The sequence below is a fragment of the Maniola hyperantus genome, chromosome 19, assembly GCF_902806685.2.
Source record: "Maniola hyperantus chromosome 19, iAphHyp1.2, whole genome shotgun sequence".
Taxonomy (NCBI): Eukaryota; Metazoa; Arthropoda; class Insecta; order Lepidoptera; family Nymphalidae; genus Maniola; species Maniola hyperantus.
Genome location: NC_048554.1, coordinates 11,678,728 through 11,697,191, shown reverse-complemented (window position 1 = coordinate 11,697,191; position 18,464 = coordinate 11,678,728). Strand labels below are relative to the sequence as shown.

Below are 18,464 nucleotides of genomic sequence, written 5' to 3'. Positions count from 1 at the left end.
AAAAATTTCATGATTCTAGGTCAAGGTCTAGGTTTCTTGACAGACCGAGAGACAGACAGACAGACAGGCATCAAAGTGATCCTATAAGGGTTCCGTTTTTCCTTTTGAGCTACGGAACCCTAACAATATCTATTTTTCATTATTATTTTTACAAACAAGTACCTAGGTAGGTGCCTAGATATTATATCTAGTAAGTACTTATTTATCTTGATAAACCATTGATGATTAGAATGATAGAGCTGCAGTAGTATGTAGGTACTTATTTAATTTTAAGCTTTTATCCATTTTGATAGTAATTTTTATCACTCCCGAATGTCAATTTAGATAATAGATATATACCTACTTACCTAACCAATGATAACAGCTTTAGCACATCTACCTGACAATCTAAATATTATGTTGTGTTGCCAAGCATCGATAAAGCGTTGCAAATGTTTGACGACCTCCCTGGCGCGTCCCTGGCTCAGTGGTAAGCGATGTGGTCTTATGAGGACCCGGGTTCGATTTCCGGCACGGAAATATGGATTTTCATAATTTTTAAATTTTGATTTTCGTTTGGTCTGGTTTCTTCAGCTGTGGCTTGTTACCACCCTAACGGCAAAGCCGTGTCGCCAACCAATTTAACGTTTCGGTACGATGTCGTGTAGAAACCAAAGGGCTTAATAAAAACTGCTATCCCTACCCCTTCAGGTTAGCCCGCTTCCATCTTAAACTTTTTTTTTTTAAAGAATATTAGCCATATTAAATGACTAATATTCCCCTTTCCTCTCCAATTAAGCGTCAAGCTTGTGCTAGGAGTATGTACGACAATAGTGCAACGGGCGGGATTTGAACCGTCGACCTTTCGGTTTTCAGTCCACTCCTTTACCGGTTGAGCTATTGAGGCTCCAAACTTTTGACTTCATCATCACTTACCACCAGTTAAAATTGCAGTCAAATGCAACTTGTGGTTTAATTTAAATTAAAAAAAAAACTAGAGAAAGTGTCGTCGCACTGATTGCCGTAGGCTCCTACCAGGGATTTAAACTCCGATTCATACCACCACTATTACTTATAATATTATGCTTCTGCAATATAAAGTGTTAGGTATGTAAAACCCAGTTAAAGGCAAAATTGTGAAAGGCGACTCGCAGTTGGTCTGTACCCGTAGTACAAGATTTTACGTCTCACTAAACCAAACCAAATTCGAGAGTCGAAATACTTCCGCGTTACAGTAAACTGGATCTTAATTGCCTTGTTTTAAAGCTCAAGTTTGTCTACACTTCTACAGCCAGCGCTCCAAGCGGAAACATTGCGAAATTAAAATCAGTGGCATTGAATATTTGACTTCAATTCAAGGCTCTTTAGGTCCATTTTACTTTGATGTTATTGTGTTTCGACTCTCGAATTCTAGCAACGTTTGGTGAGACGTCAAATCTTATACTACGGGTACTGGTCGCGCAACTTTTACAAGCTTTCGAATTTGTGACTCAGTCTTTAACATATTAGGTAGGTACTATTATTATATTCTTTGGTTCACCGTTAAAAAATGTTATTAATGAAAACTCAGTGGACAAACGTCCGCGACAGGTCGAGATAGCAATTTGGGTATGAGGCGGGGGGACGCCCGCACGTCACCCTCGCTCGCCGGCACCGGGTTAGCGTGGGGGCTGTGCGGGGCATTCCCTCCCCGATTGCCATCTTGACTTGTCGCGTACTATAGGTACCCAAATCCCAACTGCAGTACCTACCTATGCCCCAGAAAATAATATACCTAAAATACATCGTTTCGGCTTTGTAGAGCGTTGTCTTAGTCACTTATACCCATATGACGCTTTGTCGGTCTCAACGACAGAGACAATGCTCTACAATCTCCTAAAACAGCAGAACATAGGTTAGCCCGTATCCATCTTAGATTGCAGCATCACTTACCACCAGGTGCGATTGCAGTAAAGGGCTTTGTATCTGAACAAAAAAATTGTACCTACTCAGATCTCATCTAATCGTAAGTAATCCATACTTAAGTCTAAGCATAGTCAGAGTGCGCTCTATAGATCTCACCCTCAGGGTGAGATCTATAGCGTACTTACCTACTTTGACTCAGGTAACTTTAAGTAGTCTGAGCAAAGTTAACAGTACGCTCATAGATTTTAGCCCTAGGTGCTTATCGTCATTTTAAATGTTTTTTTTGGATTGCCACTGAATTTTAATCAGCAGTAACTTGTGAAACCGTTTAAGTATATTGTAATGTACCTGATAATTAGAGGGTTAAGGTATGAATTATTGTATAAATCGAGATGTTCTGTTATGCACACACAATTGTAACGCGGTTTGGGCGGTGTGTGTGTGTCCGATTGCCAAGTTACGTACCCAAGTTCCAACGTACAAAGTCTCAACTCAATCAGATTAGTTAGGTATCTTATCATCAAATGATTTATGGTTTTAAGTCAGATTGCCATCTCAACCTGTCGCGGAATCTAGATACCTGTCATCGTTTCATGAACAAATTCCACAATTTTTTTTTAATGAAAAATTCGTTTTGGCCCAATTTATTTACATTAGGCAGGCCTACTGTACATCTGTGTGTAGCGGATTGTATCTCGTGAACCATAAGTAGAGTTGAAATTTTTATAGAATGTGTATTTCTATTGCCGCTATAACAACAAACAAATAATAAAAATTTACTAAATGGCGCCATGAAAATTAAAAAAAAAGCGTTAGTTAGGCTTGGTTGGCCCTTCGTGTAAAAGCTAGACTCGCACTTGGTTGATTTTTAGCTGATAGGTAAGTACAAAACAAATATCAGACTTACTTTTTTCGTGAGGAAAATCCATCATGGATACCACTGGCCTCGAGCAGCCACGGGCACAATGGTTATGTCGGACTCCTACCGACTAAAAACCTCACGAAGTTCCATCCCACCGCTAACGACGGAGCACAAGGGACCGACAACGCCTCGTTACTCCGCCAGTGGATGTCCGCTGTAGCAGACCCACCACTGGGGCACTACGTGTCCCCAAACACCGTTAGAGGCATGCCGGAACCACAACACGCCAACCAACTCGAGGACCACACTGTGAGCGATGGGCCGCCCCGTGTTTATCATCCACAGGTCCTCCCGAGGGCTAGGGCTTGCGGGGAGGGCAATTCCCTCTCCACGTTCGCCATCCTTAACATCTTCCTCGCCCGTCACCAAACTAGACAGGCGAGAAACCGGTGGGGTAGCCAGTGATTGAATGGGTGATGACTCATCACAGCCACACCCCCAACTCCTGTGGCTATGCCCCATGGGTGCATCTACTGCGCCCTCTGCGCGGGACACTCAGTGGGACGCGCGGAAAACACCACGTCCCTGCCAGGTCAATTAGCCATGGCTAACAATATCCCATGAAGAAAAATTATTAACCATGTTACCAGGGTCCACTGGCCCAAGCTTTGCTCTTCCCGAAAGGGACCCGCAACACTCGGGCACACGGGTAGGTTACCTGGCTGGTACCTACCTACCTACATTATTTTAAAAATAAAATCCTTTTTCTCAAACATATTTTTTGTTCCACTATACAATAGTAATTCAAGGTGAGAAATGTACGTAAGTAGATACCTATCCTATTGTTTTAACAATACTATAATTAAGTATTATGACTATGACTAGGTATGAGCGGAACATAAAATTAATCTAAGTATTAGATATGCATATCTATAAATCGTACTTACCACAACATCTCGTACGGCCCCACTAGGTGGACAGTGGACAGATGTCATCAAACGAGTCCCGCCAACCACTGCGGCGTAAGACCGTGGCGTATGAAACTGGAAGTCCCTACAAGAGACATGTCCAACAGTGGACGTCTATCAATCGACGATGGTGATGGATTTGATAAATCTGCCACGCTATTGAGACTGACTGCATCATGACTTATTAGTCACTAGCTGATGCCCGCGACTTCGTCCGCGTGGAATTAGGTTTTCAAAAATCCCGTGGAAACTCTTTGATTTTCCGGGATAAAAAGTAGCCTATGTCCTTCCCCGGGATGCAAGCTATATGTGTACCAAATTTCGTCGAAATCGGTTGAACGGATGGGCCGTGAAAGGCTAGCAGACAGAGAGACAGACACACTTTCGCGTTTATAATATTAATACAGAGTTCAAACGAGACAGAGCTCTCTCTCATAAATCGGTCTCGTTTTAAATCAAACTTAAGTCTGAGCACTGTCAAAGTGCGCCCTATAGATTTCAGCCTGAGATCTAAAGAGCGAACTTTGACTTTGCACAGACATAAGACACTGTTAAAACGAGACAGCGTTATATCGCTAACATATCTGTCTCGTTTTAACTGAAACTTAAGTCTGAGCATAGTCAGAGTAGGTACAGTACGCGGCAGAAAGTAATGTACATCGACCTTTAGAAAGAGGTAGCGGTTTTGTAGAGCATTGTCTCTGTCCTTGAGACCGACAAAACGTCACATACAGTGCGACAAGGCTATCTTGGCGCATGGCGAAAATTGGAACTAACGCTGCTGTCAAGCGTCCCCTTTGTTCTTGTTTGAATATTCTAAGCCTTTGTTTTCCAACAGCACCCCCCTGTCAATGTCATTCAAATGCCAAGAGAGCCTTGTCGCACTGTAGGTATGAGTGACAGAGACAACGCTCTACAAAGCCGAAATGTCATTCTAAAGGATTATGTAAATTATTTTCTGCCGCGTACTGTACGCTCTATAGATCTCAGACTACGTACAAATTACAAATAACCGGCTGATTGACGTTAAAACATAATATTAAAACTTAAACTCAGACCAGCCAGCCAGTTGGCATCTTTGTAGGATGCTTTCTATATCGCCAACAAAAATCAAAGAAAAAGCAATGCAAGTAGGTATTCTGATATAAACACACACAGTTCATAAACAGTTTCATTTTAATGTAGACCATACATTAAACAGTCGCAATTTTTTTTAATTTTGGTACTTTGTACCAATTCTGTTGTATGCAACGGATTAAGGTAAGGATACAAACGTACTACGCTGATAATTCTATTTTTTGTCGTTCTAGTTCTAAAACTAAGCCAGATATTAGAGCTAATTCCGCTGTACACATTCTCTAAACTAAGCTAAAATGGTACTATGCTAAAATGGTATGTTGCTTGCGGTAAAGGATAGCACTAGATTTAGACCCGTTAATTTAGTTTAGAGATGGTGTTCAAGAGAATCGGCCCCAATGTTTATTTGTTATAAAGTTAATTAAAAAAAATTAGGCCACATTTTTAGGCAACTTCGTGGTTAAGTAAAATAAAAAAGAAACTACAAAATTACAAAACTAAGAACTCGAAGGCATTATACCTTAATCAACAATAATTTTAAATGTCTTTAGTAGGTATGTTTATAAATAAATAGTTTTGCAAAATAATAACGTTACCCAAATGTTGCTTTGCGTCATTTGCGCATTGGGATCGCTCATGAGTATGTCTCACAGTCCCACCCGTAAAAGCGAAATGCGAATTGAAATTGAATGGTCTCATGCACAGCATGGAGCTACCGTGCAGAGAGCCTCCTACTTTCTTAATAAGATTAAAAATCAGGCCATCCTATTCTATATAGAACATGTGAAAAGGATGGCACTACATTGACTCATGACATTTAAACCCACTGGAGTTCAGAGCCAGTAACTAATGAAAATTGAAGTTTTAAAACAACAAAACTTAGCGTAGCTACGTAGGGTTCCTACGGTGAAATTGAGGAATCGAAATATGTAACGCCATCTGTTGACAGAGCCAAGGCACTATTTTGCTGATTTAATTATCAGCGTATAAAATCAAAAACATTTTTTTTTACAGTCATAAAAAACATCAGACTTGATTCTGGCAAGATTAAAAAAAGGTATTTGATGAAAAAATATTGAACTAAATTTTGTTTTAAAGTTTTAGTGCTTGGTTCATTTACATAAACATATCATAATAATTTAGTTATTTTTTGTGTACAATGCAAATTGATAGGTGGCAGACCTACCAGTGGCAAGAATTTATTATTTTGAGAACCAATACTTATAATAGGTATATATAGTTATAGGTAGTAACTAATATCTCCATGATGTACCTACTGGGCTATTGAGCTTGTATTATAATAAATATTATTAATTATAATTACGCGTGCCTGTAAAAGACTAAAACAGATGACGTTTTACAATAATTTTGATTGCTATATATATGAAGAAAAAGTTAAAAATTGAATTAGGTACCTATGCATTTTTTACTTATTGCTACATATTACCACAATCTCAAAGTAATATCAACAATTGGCACAAGACTAACCTCATTCAGTTTTGTTAATAATTCCTAAAACTAAATAACTTATGGATTTTTTTTAAATTAATTGTTTGCATGCAAAACAAACAAATTAAGTAAACATTTACCTACTATAAGTCCCGCAAATTGCTATTGCGCTGGAACCACGTCTCATTAAAATCGAAATGGCGTCATTTTGACGTCAGCCGAAATAAAAATATACCATCAGCTCGAAACTTCAGTCTAGTGCTGACGTCACTAAAAAGGCCACGCGCAATTTGCGGGACTTATAACAGAAATTATTCGAAATATAATACTTTTACTTAACTCTGACACTGAAAAACGTATTTCCAATTAATAATCATGATTTAGTAAGAATTAGGTACCTTCCAGTTTCACTGGGATAGGCTAAATAAATTGTTTTACATAATATTATATTCACCGTATTGCCAAAAAAATACTCCCAAATACTTTCACATTCCACAATAAGTAAAAAAATATATAGGTACCTAATCATAAATTTATAGATTCAAAGGCAACCGTAATTTTTCTTTTTAATCAGACCCATCAATAACTTAAAACTTATAAATCAATCCCATATCCTTTCAAAATTAAGAACTTTAACGCTTTTTTGAGTCTGTGTCGGTCTGTGTGTTATTATGCATACAAACTATTTACAGGCATATAATTTTTTTTTAAGTAACAGCGTAATTTTTCTTGTCTCCATTAAAATAAACCTTGAAGGTTGACTTTGACGTTGATTTTGATGTTTTTCTCTAAACTTAATCTAAAGAAAGTGCTGACATTGCTTAGGCTCTATCTTACCGAGTTAAAACGAGCTACATAAAGCTGCCTTCTTTTAACTCTGTCCTAAGTCTGAACAAAGTCAAAATAGGTAGGTACGCTCTATACTCGTAGATCTCAAGCCTTAAGCTGCATCTTTTTCCGACCGTGCATTTACATATTCGTGATTCGCCGTTAATAGTGACCAGAAATAAATGTTTGGAAAATTATGTAATGTACCTTTAAAAAGGCAAAAATAATAGTTCAAAAGAACTCTCTAGAACGAGTAATTTTATAGGCTAACATATTTTTAACAATCATTATAATGAAAAGACGCAAAATAACTAAATTTAGCTTAGAGAAATGCCATCTAAATCGGCACCTAAAATAAAAAGAGGGCTATATTTTGCGACTGTCACAGTTTTCTTTAGCAAAAACGTACAAAGGTTAATATCATTCACACATTGAGATCACAGGAGTATGTCATACCCTGGCAAATCACCGAATGCGCTTAAAACCCCGACGCAGACATCCTTTATCGTATGTTTGACACTGAAATTAGAATACAAAATTATCTTTTAAATGAAAACAGACAGACAGACAAAACGGACTGATCCTATAAGAGTTCTTTTTTTCCTTTTGAGGTACGGATCCTAAAAGTATCTTTAAAACTTGAGATTTTGCAGGTAGGTTTCTCTATCATCCAAGAATCTTAAAAAAAAACTTAAATCCACGCGGAATAAGTCGCGGCAAAAACTAGTACCTCCTTAATTAAAAGAGTTCTTACGTCTTATCCAAACTGAAGTACATAAGTAAATTTAAGTTTGGTGCATATTTTTAATTTTAATTTTGTAACGTGAACTGAAACGTTTAAAGAATTATTATTAATTTATTCGATTGCAATTACTCAAAAAGTATTAATAAATAGTAGAATTAAAGTATATAGAATATTTAACTAAAATTTAATTTACAATGATACTTAATTAATAAAAAATAAAATTTAATTTAAAATATTTCATTTCTATTTCTACAAATATTTGGAAAATTCAAATAAGTAATAAATAATTTCAGTTTCATCATTTGTAACCAAATTCAAAAAGAGGTTAAACACGATGTCCTCAATTTTTTACGTATTTTCATAATTCATGGGAAAAAAACAATAAAATAATTGTTGTAGAGATTATGTGACGAAATAACCTACTACCATTTTCGTAAAAAATCGTAGATTGCCTATAAACGTAGATAAAAGGTTCTAGCCAGGGGTTTTAGGCGCCTAATCTATTTTTATGGTTATTACAGCCTTACACTCGCTCACGTTGTCGTACCATATTATATAAAGTAAGCATAAACATAGAACTCTCACTGTCTCTACAATTAATTTTTTATCTAAACGGGAAAGCTAAAATAAATCAATCTGACATTATGAAAGGTATGTAGATAAATTTAGTAAAAGGAAATATGGCGTCGATTCGAACGAAAAAAAATGTTGTTTAAAAATCTTCTCATCCTGAACTAGGAAAGATTCCCGAAAAAAAATTATCAGCGGTAGTTTGTTAGAAAATAGGTGCTAAAGAAACCTTTCCTCTAAATTACATATCAAAGAGGAATTCCTATATCGGATAATAACCCGTATTTATTTATTTAATTTTAAAAAAGGACGCCTAGCTGGCTTACTTGAAACTAAATTTTTCCACACCTTATAAATGATTTCACTTTCACTGCTCCCCGAATCTTAACCCTTTAAAATCAATAATAGAATACGTCATTTTGATTTTAATACAACCTACCAAGTCTTGGCATAAATATAAAATAACATTTTCTCTCCTTAAATTTATATTTAAAACTGGCTCCGATTCGGACAAACTAAACTTAGAGAAACCCACATTAAACTAAATTTACGTTTAGTACAAATTAGTCGACACCTGACTTGTTATTGTCGAATGCCAGTAATCAACTACTGTGACCGAAATAAAACACTGTCCCTTTTTCCCTAAAATGGAAAGAAAGAGATGCACTAAATTAAAATTAGTTTAGTTTTGGTTTGTTTGTTTGTACGTAGTAGTGGAGCCATAAAAGTGAACAGCATACCTAATTTACCGTCGATTTTGAGACATTGCTTTTAGCACCATTTTTGAAGACAGTGAGAGGACATTCAAACTTTTCTATCGAAAAAAATATGTTATACCCTACATATGGATTAATCATTTATTTTAATAGTGAAAAGATATCAAAATAAATACTTTTTAGCTGAAAAACCAAAAAAGAGTAGGTATGTCTACTTTCATTTTTACCTCTATTCATTATTACTCTGTGCACTTTTTCGGCATATCAAACAGAATATATTGTAGTTGGAAAACTAAGAGCATAATAATATCTAGTATTTTTTTCTGAAAACTTGCTTTTACTTATATCTGGCGACGTTTATAATTCGACTAAATTTTGATTGAAATTAAAAAACTTAATTTCGTGTTAACTTTTATACAATGAAAAATCAAGGTCCATTAAATGTTTATACATATATTATATATAATATATATAAACATAATTTATACATATATATTACATATAAAAACATTTAACATACGTTGCTGGTAACACAAGCCAAAATTCGAATAGGTACACTTTTCATACACTTGTAGTCTTGCATTTATTTATTTTGTCTTTGTTAAAAAAATGGCTAAGCCATTTCAAAAAACTAAAACATACATAAAGTAGAAAAAAACGATATATTAAAACAACTGTCCTTTGAAAACCGCTACATAAACAACATAGTTGCCAATAAATAAACAAATTATATTATAATATTTACAATTAACCACTAGGTTAGCCAAGCCAAAAATTATTATAGCACCAAAATACGTGATTCAGTAACGGTACTGACAGAAAAGTTTCATAAATATCATATATAATAATGTCGTCTTATATGTTACACATACGGGCATACAATACCTATGTAAATCTAATTCTATTGTTTAAAATAAGTTACTCAAATTACACTTGTTTGTGGTACCTATTAGAATAATATATATTAAAAAGTAGAATGGTAATTTTTTTTCGAAAAGTCTCTTGACTAGAGATACAATCTTATCTAGAAATGAAATACCATATAACGACTAACGATCTACAACTTAACAGCACACTGAAATGAATTTATATATATCGAAGAAAAAAACTGTCTATGTACACGTTTGAGCTTTGCCAAAATATAAAACAGTCACTTCCAAACAGTGAAATTTCATTTCACATTTCTATAATCTATGTCCGGGACATTACCGGGTAAATCAAAATGGCGCGAAAGCCACCATATTAGATTAGAACAATAAAAAAATCGAAAATTTAATTCGATAAATTTCACCGATTGCGACTCAATCTACATTTCTATAGTCCCGTTATTCATAACCATTATTTAACTAACCAAAAATTAAGTCGATTGAATCGGCTGTGAATAATAGGGACAATTTAACACCTAACGATCACATTGATCATGATCACATTATGTCAAAATTAAGGCGTCTAAAAACAGCTAAGAAAATCACAAGTTGCATTTTGCAACGAGAAAGTTACGTATTAGGTACGTAAAAATGTTGCGTGATTGCAAAAAAAATGCACTCTTACTGGCAAAGGTTATGAAAAACTACATAGTATTTAGTTGGATAAAACCATCAAAGTAGAATAGAAAATGCTAAAACTCCATTTTGGCCTACTTAAAACATTTTAAATTGTGATGTTAAACTATGGCTAAATGTCATAATGCCGAAGATTTACAACCGAGTTTTTCTCAAAATATATTAGTAAAAATTTTACATTACAATAGAATATAGACAGAAAAATCATTACCTAATAGATTTATTCAGGCAGTGATTATGCACACTGTTTTTTCTTTTTTTTCAATTATTATTGCTCCGAAGTCCAGACTCGAAATTAGGTACTGAAACCTTGAAAAGCTTACGTTTTCTTATTTTAGCCAAATATTTTATATACAATGAGGTAGAACACGGGCTATAAGTCTTATAACCCTTAATTAATATTATGACAGCTTTGTAATAAACATATTATTCTAAGCGATTTTACTCTTTATTTTGTATAGGGCTTACTTACAAACATTTCTTAGGCCGACCTGCATTTACTTTAACGAAGACATTGTCTAGGGCTTTGAACCATGAATTTAGCTTATATACATCGTAACGTGTAACAATTATGTATTTGCAATTCATCATTGTCGGAGAATTCATCGAGAATTCCAAATATTTGTTACAAAATTCAATTTTTTCATTATTTTCTTTGATCATAAACAAGAGTATCTCGATTCGTGAACTCTGTTCCAATATCCGTCAACCATCAGAGGTAAGCCATATGGTTAAGAATTTATGCAAATAGATAAGTGAATAACAAAAAAAACTATTATTTTATGTTATTTGGTATAACTGAGGTTATTATACAGAGTTATTTCATACATATTAAATGTTTTTTCACTATGGACTATTGAATCAATTTATGACTGTCTGTATTCTAAATGGTAACAAGAGAGAAAAATAATATAGCCTATAGGGTAGGCAAACACAATACCTAATCGTACGTTAAAACTTAAAAATAACCCTGTATAAATTATGCTTATGGTTGTAGGATTTAAAAACTATTTTATTTATTTATATTACGTGAGTATTATGTTATTATTGAAAAGCAGAGATGAGGTTATACAAAAAAAGGTAACAGCAGTACCTTCAGAATGGCACACATTAAAAAAGACTACAAGGTCAATCTGTAAATTATGTAAAAAAAACTTATAAATTCAATAAACTGTACTTCAATGATTACATAATATGTACAACTTTTCTATCTGTATTCTGTATCCAGCAGCATTCTTTAACATCATCGTCTGTAAATTCAATTTAATCAAACCATAGACAATAAAGTTTCATAAAACCGCATCGCATCGCAAGAGCTGTCACAGATTAACAATAATAATATATCAAAGATTTGAAAAAGTTTTTTAAACGTAGGCGTATTTACACGGCGCGGCGGCACGTTACTAAACCTCAATTTTTTCACCATTTTGTACTCTGAAGACGCAATGTCTTAGCGTTCATCACTTTCACTTGAATCGTAACCTGACGATCACTCGCGTTGGTCAACACGGCGGGCGTTCGGGATCCTCGGCTGGAGAAGAAGAGAACGGTTCTTGCTTCGTTTCTATCCTCTCTTCTAACGCTCGCTCTCTTCTATCTATCTCTCTTTCTCTTTCCTGGAGGTTCGCTTCACGCCGCGCTAATTCCTCTTCTCTTTCGTTCAGTTGTCGTTCTCTTTCCGACAACCTGGCTTCTGCATCTAGCAGCCGCGCTGTTAGTTCTGGATCCGAGGGCGGAGGGGACGTAGACGATGTAACGTCATCTACAGGGGGCGTTAGTGGTTTTAAAGCTACGTTTGGCTGGAAGTCTTGCTCGAACCTAGTGCAATCTGCCACGCGGACAACTCTTTCTGGATGCTGTAACTCTGGTTCTCTCTTTCCCCAGGGCCTGAAGGCAGGTACTGTTCTGTATCGCAGATGCGCATAGGGGTCGAGATATATCGCGTAGCTATAGTCTTCACTCCTGGCTTTCTTCGGAGGGGACTCTGCTGGCTCAGGCTTGCATACCACCGCCTCCACAACCTGAAATTGTGAAAAAAGGTATTGAATATTTGTTTCGCAGCATTTTGGTACTTCTTGGGAGGGTATAAATATGCATCTAGCATAGTTTCGTTTATATTTTTGTCATTTCATTTGATGATTTGGGGTCAAAATGGTTTTACTGAACTGAAAAGTGAAAACTATTATTCGATCATCATTCGTTATGTGAAAAGGTTTATTTTAGTTAGCCCTTATTTTAGTTTTAATAACACTAAACTAAACTTTTAGAGAACTAAAATTTGATTAATGTAAAAAGGTAAGTACGGCGTTAATTATGTATTTAAGTTGTATAGTCTTTGTTTACAAATTTATAATATTCTAGTTACATTGTAGATTGTTATTTGCTTAATATTAATCCACTTATTTGTTCCTGAGATATTATGTTACATATTTGTTTCGTACAACGAAGGAAAATATCTACGTCAAGGCACGGGGTTGCAATCGTAAACTGTGACGCCGAGACAAGGAGAAAGTCTACTGATAAGCGTGAATTTACTGTGTAGTAGTGTCGATAATGGGCAGATTACACCTACCGAGTACAGAGGCGAGTCAGTGTCCTCGGCCGAGTACTCGGTTGGTATAAACACTTGACGAGTGCAATTTCGCCGCAATTTCTCAGCCAGAGCACTGTCTCGGCCGAGTGACATTTTACTGTCTCGCTTCACTACTCGGTAGGTGTAATCTGCCCATAACTCAATAACAATATTATTTTGTTGTAGAGTTACATACCTAGAATCTAATAGAACAGAAATAATATAATATGTATTAGATAAATTGTAAAGGATTATTTGAATGATAAGCAAGCTTGGGAATGAGTTACTTAATTACGGCTATGTTATAGTTCTAATAAGTTTAGGTAAATAGTTGTTTGTTTTGGGCTCTTCTCAGACCTGGGCGCGTTTGGAACCCTCGTAGCTTAAGTTTTAAGTACGTATTAATTATCACCACTATATCATATCATCTTACAAATAAAAATTTATGACAATCAGGAAGCGTATAATTTTACCAATTCTGAATAAATGATTTGAGTTTGATTTTGAGATATGTAGAATGTATTCAGTACGCAAAGTTACGCTGTAATCATTAGAAAAAACTACACTCGTACTTTTAGTATTGATAATGTGCGGTTCATCCGTGATTCGATCTCACTCGTTGAAATAGTTTTCATCCAGAAAATATTATTTCCTTACAGGTGTGAAAATAGTGCCCATAGAGAATACTTTCGCACAGAGAATACCTACTGAGAAAAAACCGGCCAAGTGCGAGTCAGGCTCGCGCAATGAGGGTTCCGTACTACAGTCGTATTTTTTCGACATTTTGCACGATAATTCAAAAACTATGATGCATAAAATAAATAAAAATCTGTTTTAGAATGTACAGGTGAAGACCTTTCATATGATACCCCATTTGATATAGTCACTCATTTCGAAAGTTGAAAATACTAATTATTAGTTCATGACCATAATTTAATTTTTTTTCGTGTGATCTAACCCTAACTTCACGGTTTTCAGATTTTTCCCCAAATGTCAGCTATAAGATCTATCTACCTGCCAAATTTCATGATTCTAGGTCAACGGGAAGTACCCTGTAGGTTTCTTGACAGACAGACGGACAGACAGACAGACAGACAGACAGACAGACAGACAGACAGACAGACAGACAGACAGACAACAAAGTGATCCTATAAGGGTTCCGTTTTTCCTTTTGAGGTACGGAACCCTAAAAAATTAACACTAGTTAAATTTAGACTTAGTTAAAATTAGAAAATTAGAAAACTTAAATTTAGAATGGAGTAAGTGATGCCAGTTTTATAAATTCTCTAAATTTACTGGTCTAAAATTAATGACATTCTTTTCATAATCTACATAATATATTTAAAAAGAAAAGCTGACTGACTGATCTATAAACGCTAAAATGGATGGCTGCGGCTGAAATTTGGCATGCAGATCTATTATGACGTAGGCATCCGCTAAGAAAGGATTTTTGAAAATTCAACCCTTAAGGGTGAAATAGGGGTTTCAAATTTGTATAGTCCACGCGGACGAAGTCGCGAGCATAAGCTAGTCTCCTGATTAATCTAAAATTAGTGCAGTCAGTCAGTTAGTCAGTCACCTTTTCCTTTTATATATTTAGATTAATGTATTGTTGTAGCCAGTGTTTCCAGAAATAGTTAATGTTATTATTTAAATAACCCAAAATTTCAGCCCGATCCGTCCAGTAGTTTGAGCTATGCGTTGATAGATCAGTCAGTCAGTCAGTCAGTCACCTTTTCCTTTTATATATATTAGATTTTAGATGGAGAAATACCTATCACGATAGAAATTCTAAAATCTATCCATACGAAAGCGACACAACATAGAATCACACCCGCGTTACGTAATGCAGGTAGGCTGCCTGTTCCTACCTCCTACCCGGGGGTAGAGTGGGGAAGGGGATGCAGACGCGTCATTGTGAGGCTCGGGTGGAGGGAGGGTCGGGCTATCTGAGCTCAGTATGTAGGTCGCGCGGGGTGCAGACGACCCCCAGACGCGACCTCACCCTGCCCTGCTGATGACGCGCGACGCTGGAAACAAACCCCTTAGATATACCCTATCGAGGTAGATATAGCTAAAACCGCGACATTTTACACTTGGGAGCCAGGACACGTCCGTACCGTGTTTTAGGGTTTCGAGGCTGAAATCTATAGAGCGCACTTTGACTTTGCTCAGACTTAAGTTTAAGTTAAGATATATGTACCTCTGTTTCGTTTTAACTCGGTCTTAAGTCTAAGCAAAGTCAGAGTGCGCTCTATAGATCTCACCCTAAGACTCCGCTGCCCGTCCGTCCGTCTGTCAGCGGGCTGTACCTCATGAACCATATAAAAAGCTACCCATCACCGCCTATTTCTCAAATCCCAAGAAAAATCCAATAACAATTTTTAATAATTATTAGATTAGGTACCTACCTATTGGATTAATTCGAATTTCGAACGCGGAAACTCACGTAAATTATACCTATTTTCGGAACAATAAGTACTTAAATTCTGTGATCGATGTTAATAAACATTCGTGAAAAGGTTTTTAGATTTTCTTGTTTTAATAATACCTATTTAAATAAAACATTCATATTTAGGTAGTTACGTATTGATTAGTACAAAGGTATTGGAAGCGTTTTGGCGTGTATTTTTTAGAAATAGAATAGAATAGAATATGTTTTATTCAAGTAGACTTTTTACAAGCGCTTTCGAATCGTCAGGTAGTTTTAATTTACCAATTTTTGGCGGTAAAATTATGCCTACAGCAGGAATAGACAATTATACAAGTTCGGCGTCCATTACCGAACGAACTGACAGATTATAAAACATTTCGCAGGGTTGCCGCTTTAACAACAAAAATATTAAAAATACACACTTTTTTAAACATCATTAATGATTAACGGGGCGCCATTTTTTAAAGCATGCTTATTCAGTGCGACAAGGTTCTTTTGGCGCGTGGCTAAAATCGATACTGACATCGTGAAGAAACCTGCATGCCTGAGAGTTCTCCATAATGTTCTCAAAGGTGTGTGAACTGTGAAATCTACCAATCCGCACATGGCCAGCGTGGTAGACTATGGCTAAAACCCTTCTCACTCTGAGAGGAGACCCGTGCTATGTAGCGAGCCGGCGATGGGTTGATCATGATGACCGATGACTATAATAAACTACAGACCGTTCACCACAACTTGTCCCCTGACGTTATGTTGGCACTATTGCAAATCACACAGTAAAAAACCCTAAGTTCTAAGGAATATAGCAAACAAAGCAATGGTGCCAACGTGACGGCAGGGGACAAATAATTATCTAGTGAACGGTCTTAGAGATTAATTGAAGGGCGGGAAACTTCGTACTTGGCGGACGTGAAATCTTCGTGCTTTGTTTTTATTAATTTGTAAATTCAATTTGGAAAAGGATTGGTGTTGTTTTATAGTGTTAATATTGTAGTTTTAGTGACATTTTCATAGTAGTTAGCTGTATATATAGGTAAGTTTTTTAAATTTAGTATAGTTTACATTTCAAACTTATGGAGACTCGGCCTCCCGATCCCGGGGGGTCGGATCCCCTGGGATCGTTGAATATTACATCAAAAATGGACGTATTAATTGCGGCGGTCGAGTCGTCAATGGACACTGACGTGTCCGTTGTGTCCAATGCCGACCAACCGTTGAAAAGAAAATATTTTTCACGCATTTGTTATGACCTGTAACAAAAGAAAAAGGAAAACAAAAGGTCGAGATGGAAAAGAAAGGTACAGTTGTGAATGCAAGTGTGAACCTGACAATAATAAAGTTCAGAATGCCCCTTACCCAAATCCACAAACTGAATCCTCAAATCCCACCGATAATAGTAATCAATCTTCACTGCCAAAGCGTGTGCCAATTGGTCGTGCTTATTATCAACAATCCGACAATGCCCCATACGTAATACATGTCCAAAAAGAAATTGAAAAAAGTGATAGCTCAACAACTCTACACCCAATAACTTTGGTAGATTTTTAAAAAAACAACAAGTTTAGTGGTGTTGTAAACGGAAGTGTAAAACGTGTGGGTAGAAATCGCATCAGTATGGCATTTTCTACCTACTTGGATGCGAACAATTTTTTAACAAACCCAATACTTGAACCCGCAAAATACAGGGCGTTTATACCCACATTTAATGTTACTCGAATGGGTGTGGTAAAAGGTGTCCCTAATGATTGGTCCGAAGAGGAAGTCTTACTTAACATGAGTGTTCCACTTGGCTGCGGACCAATCATTAAAATCAGGAGGATGAAAAGAAAATTGTAGTGAATGATGTAAACCCATTCATTAACACGGGGGACGGTAATAGTTACTTTCGATGGGCAAATACTGCCTACCCGGGTATATATGTGCTACACAGCTTTACCTGTAGATTATACATTTACCCCACTGTGCAATGCTACCAGTGTTGCCGTTTCGGACATGTCAAAAATCAGTGCCGGTCAGTGCCAAGTGTTATAAATGTAGCCAAGGGCATTCTGGCGACACTTGTCAGGTAGAGGAAGAGTATTACCGGTGTTGCCTATGCAAAGGTTCCCATCAAGCCATAAATAAAAATGCTTAGAGCATAACAGACAGAGAGCAATAAAAGAAACATGAGCAAAAGTTGTATTTCGTATATGGAAGCAATTAAAATACATCCACCAGTTCAAACATGTCATATGCCCGAAGCTTTAGTTTCAACGCCTGTGCCATCCTATTCACCACAGGATATACATGGTCCCCAAAAATCTAAACTTCCCATCTACTTCAAATTCAATGCCGAATTCGTATAAAAAAACAGTCTTTATAAAGCCAAGATCACCCTCAAAGCATAGCAAGGCTATGACCGCTCTGCCCACTCCAGAAATAATAAGAGATCCTGTTTTACCTAAACAAAAGTTTAATTTTAATAATTATAGTTCTGAAAATAACATGAACATGGCAGACATTATTAAAATATTAATTCAATTATTATCACAATCAAATATAGTTACACCGTCCCACGTTGCCACAGTAATTGAAGCCTTATATCAAATCTCTAATAATAATGGATCACAGAGCCAGAGTGATTCAGTGGAATTGCCTGAGCCTCAACAGTAGAAAACATGACTTAATATATCTTATTAATAAACATGATCCCTTTCTTATCTGTCTCCAAGAGACATGGTTGAGAAGGGAATTTTGTTCAAAATGCCGGGTATGTTTGTCTCAGAGAAGACAGACCTGATGGGTATGGTGTGAGTGG

General features: G+C 36.2%; 1 protein-coding gene across 1 annotated transcript in view; it reads right to left on the bottom strand.

Annotated features, from left to right (window-relative positions):
- Nucleotides 1–4,871: 4,871 nt before the first annotated feature.
- Snoo (Sno oncogene) overlaps nucleotides 4,872–18,464 on the bottom strand; it is a 103,547-nt gene continuing 89,954 nt past the window's right edge. The window contains exon 2 of the mRNA XM_034978986.2: nucleotides 4,872–12,682. Within this exon, the coding sequence (XP_034834877.1) occupies nucleotides 12,164–12,682 (519 nt within the window). The 3' untranslated portion in view covers nucleotides 4,872–12,163. The remainder of the gene's footprint in view (nucleotides 12,683–18,464) is intronic.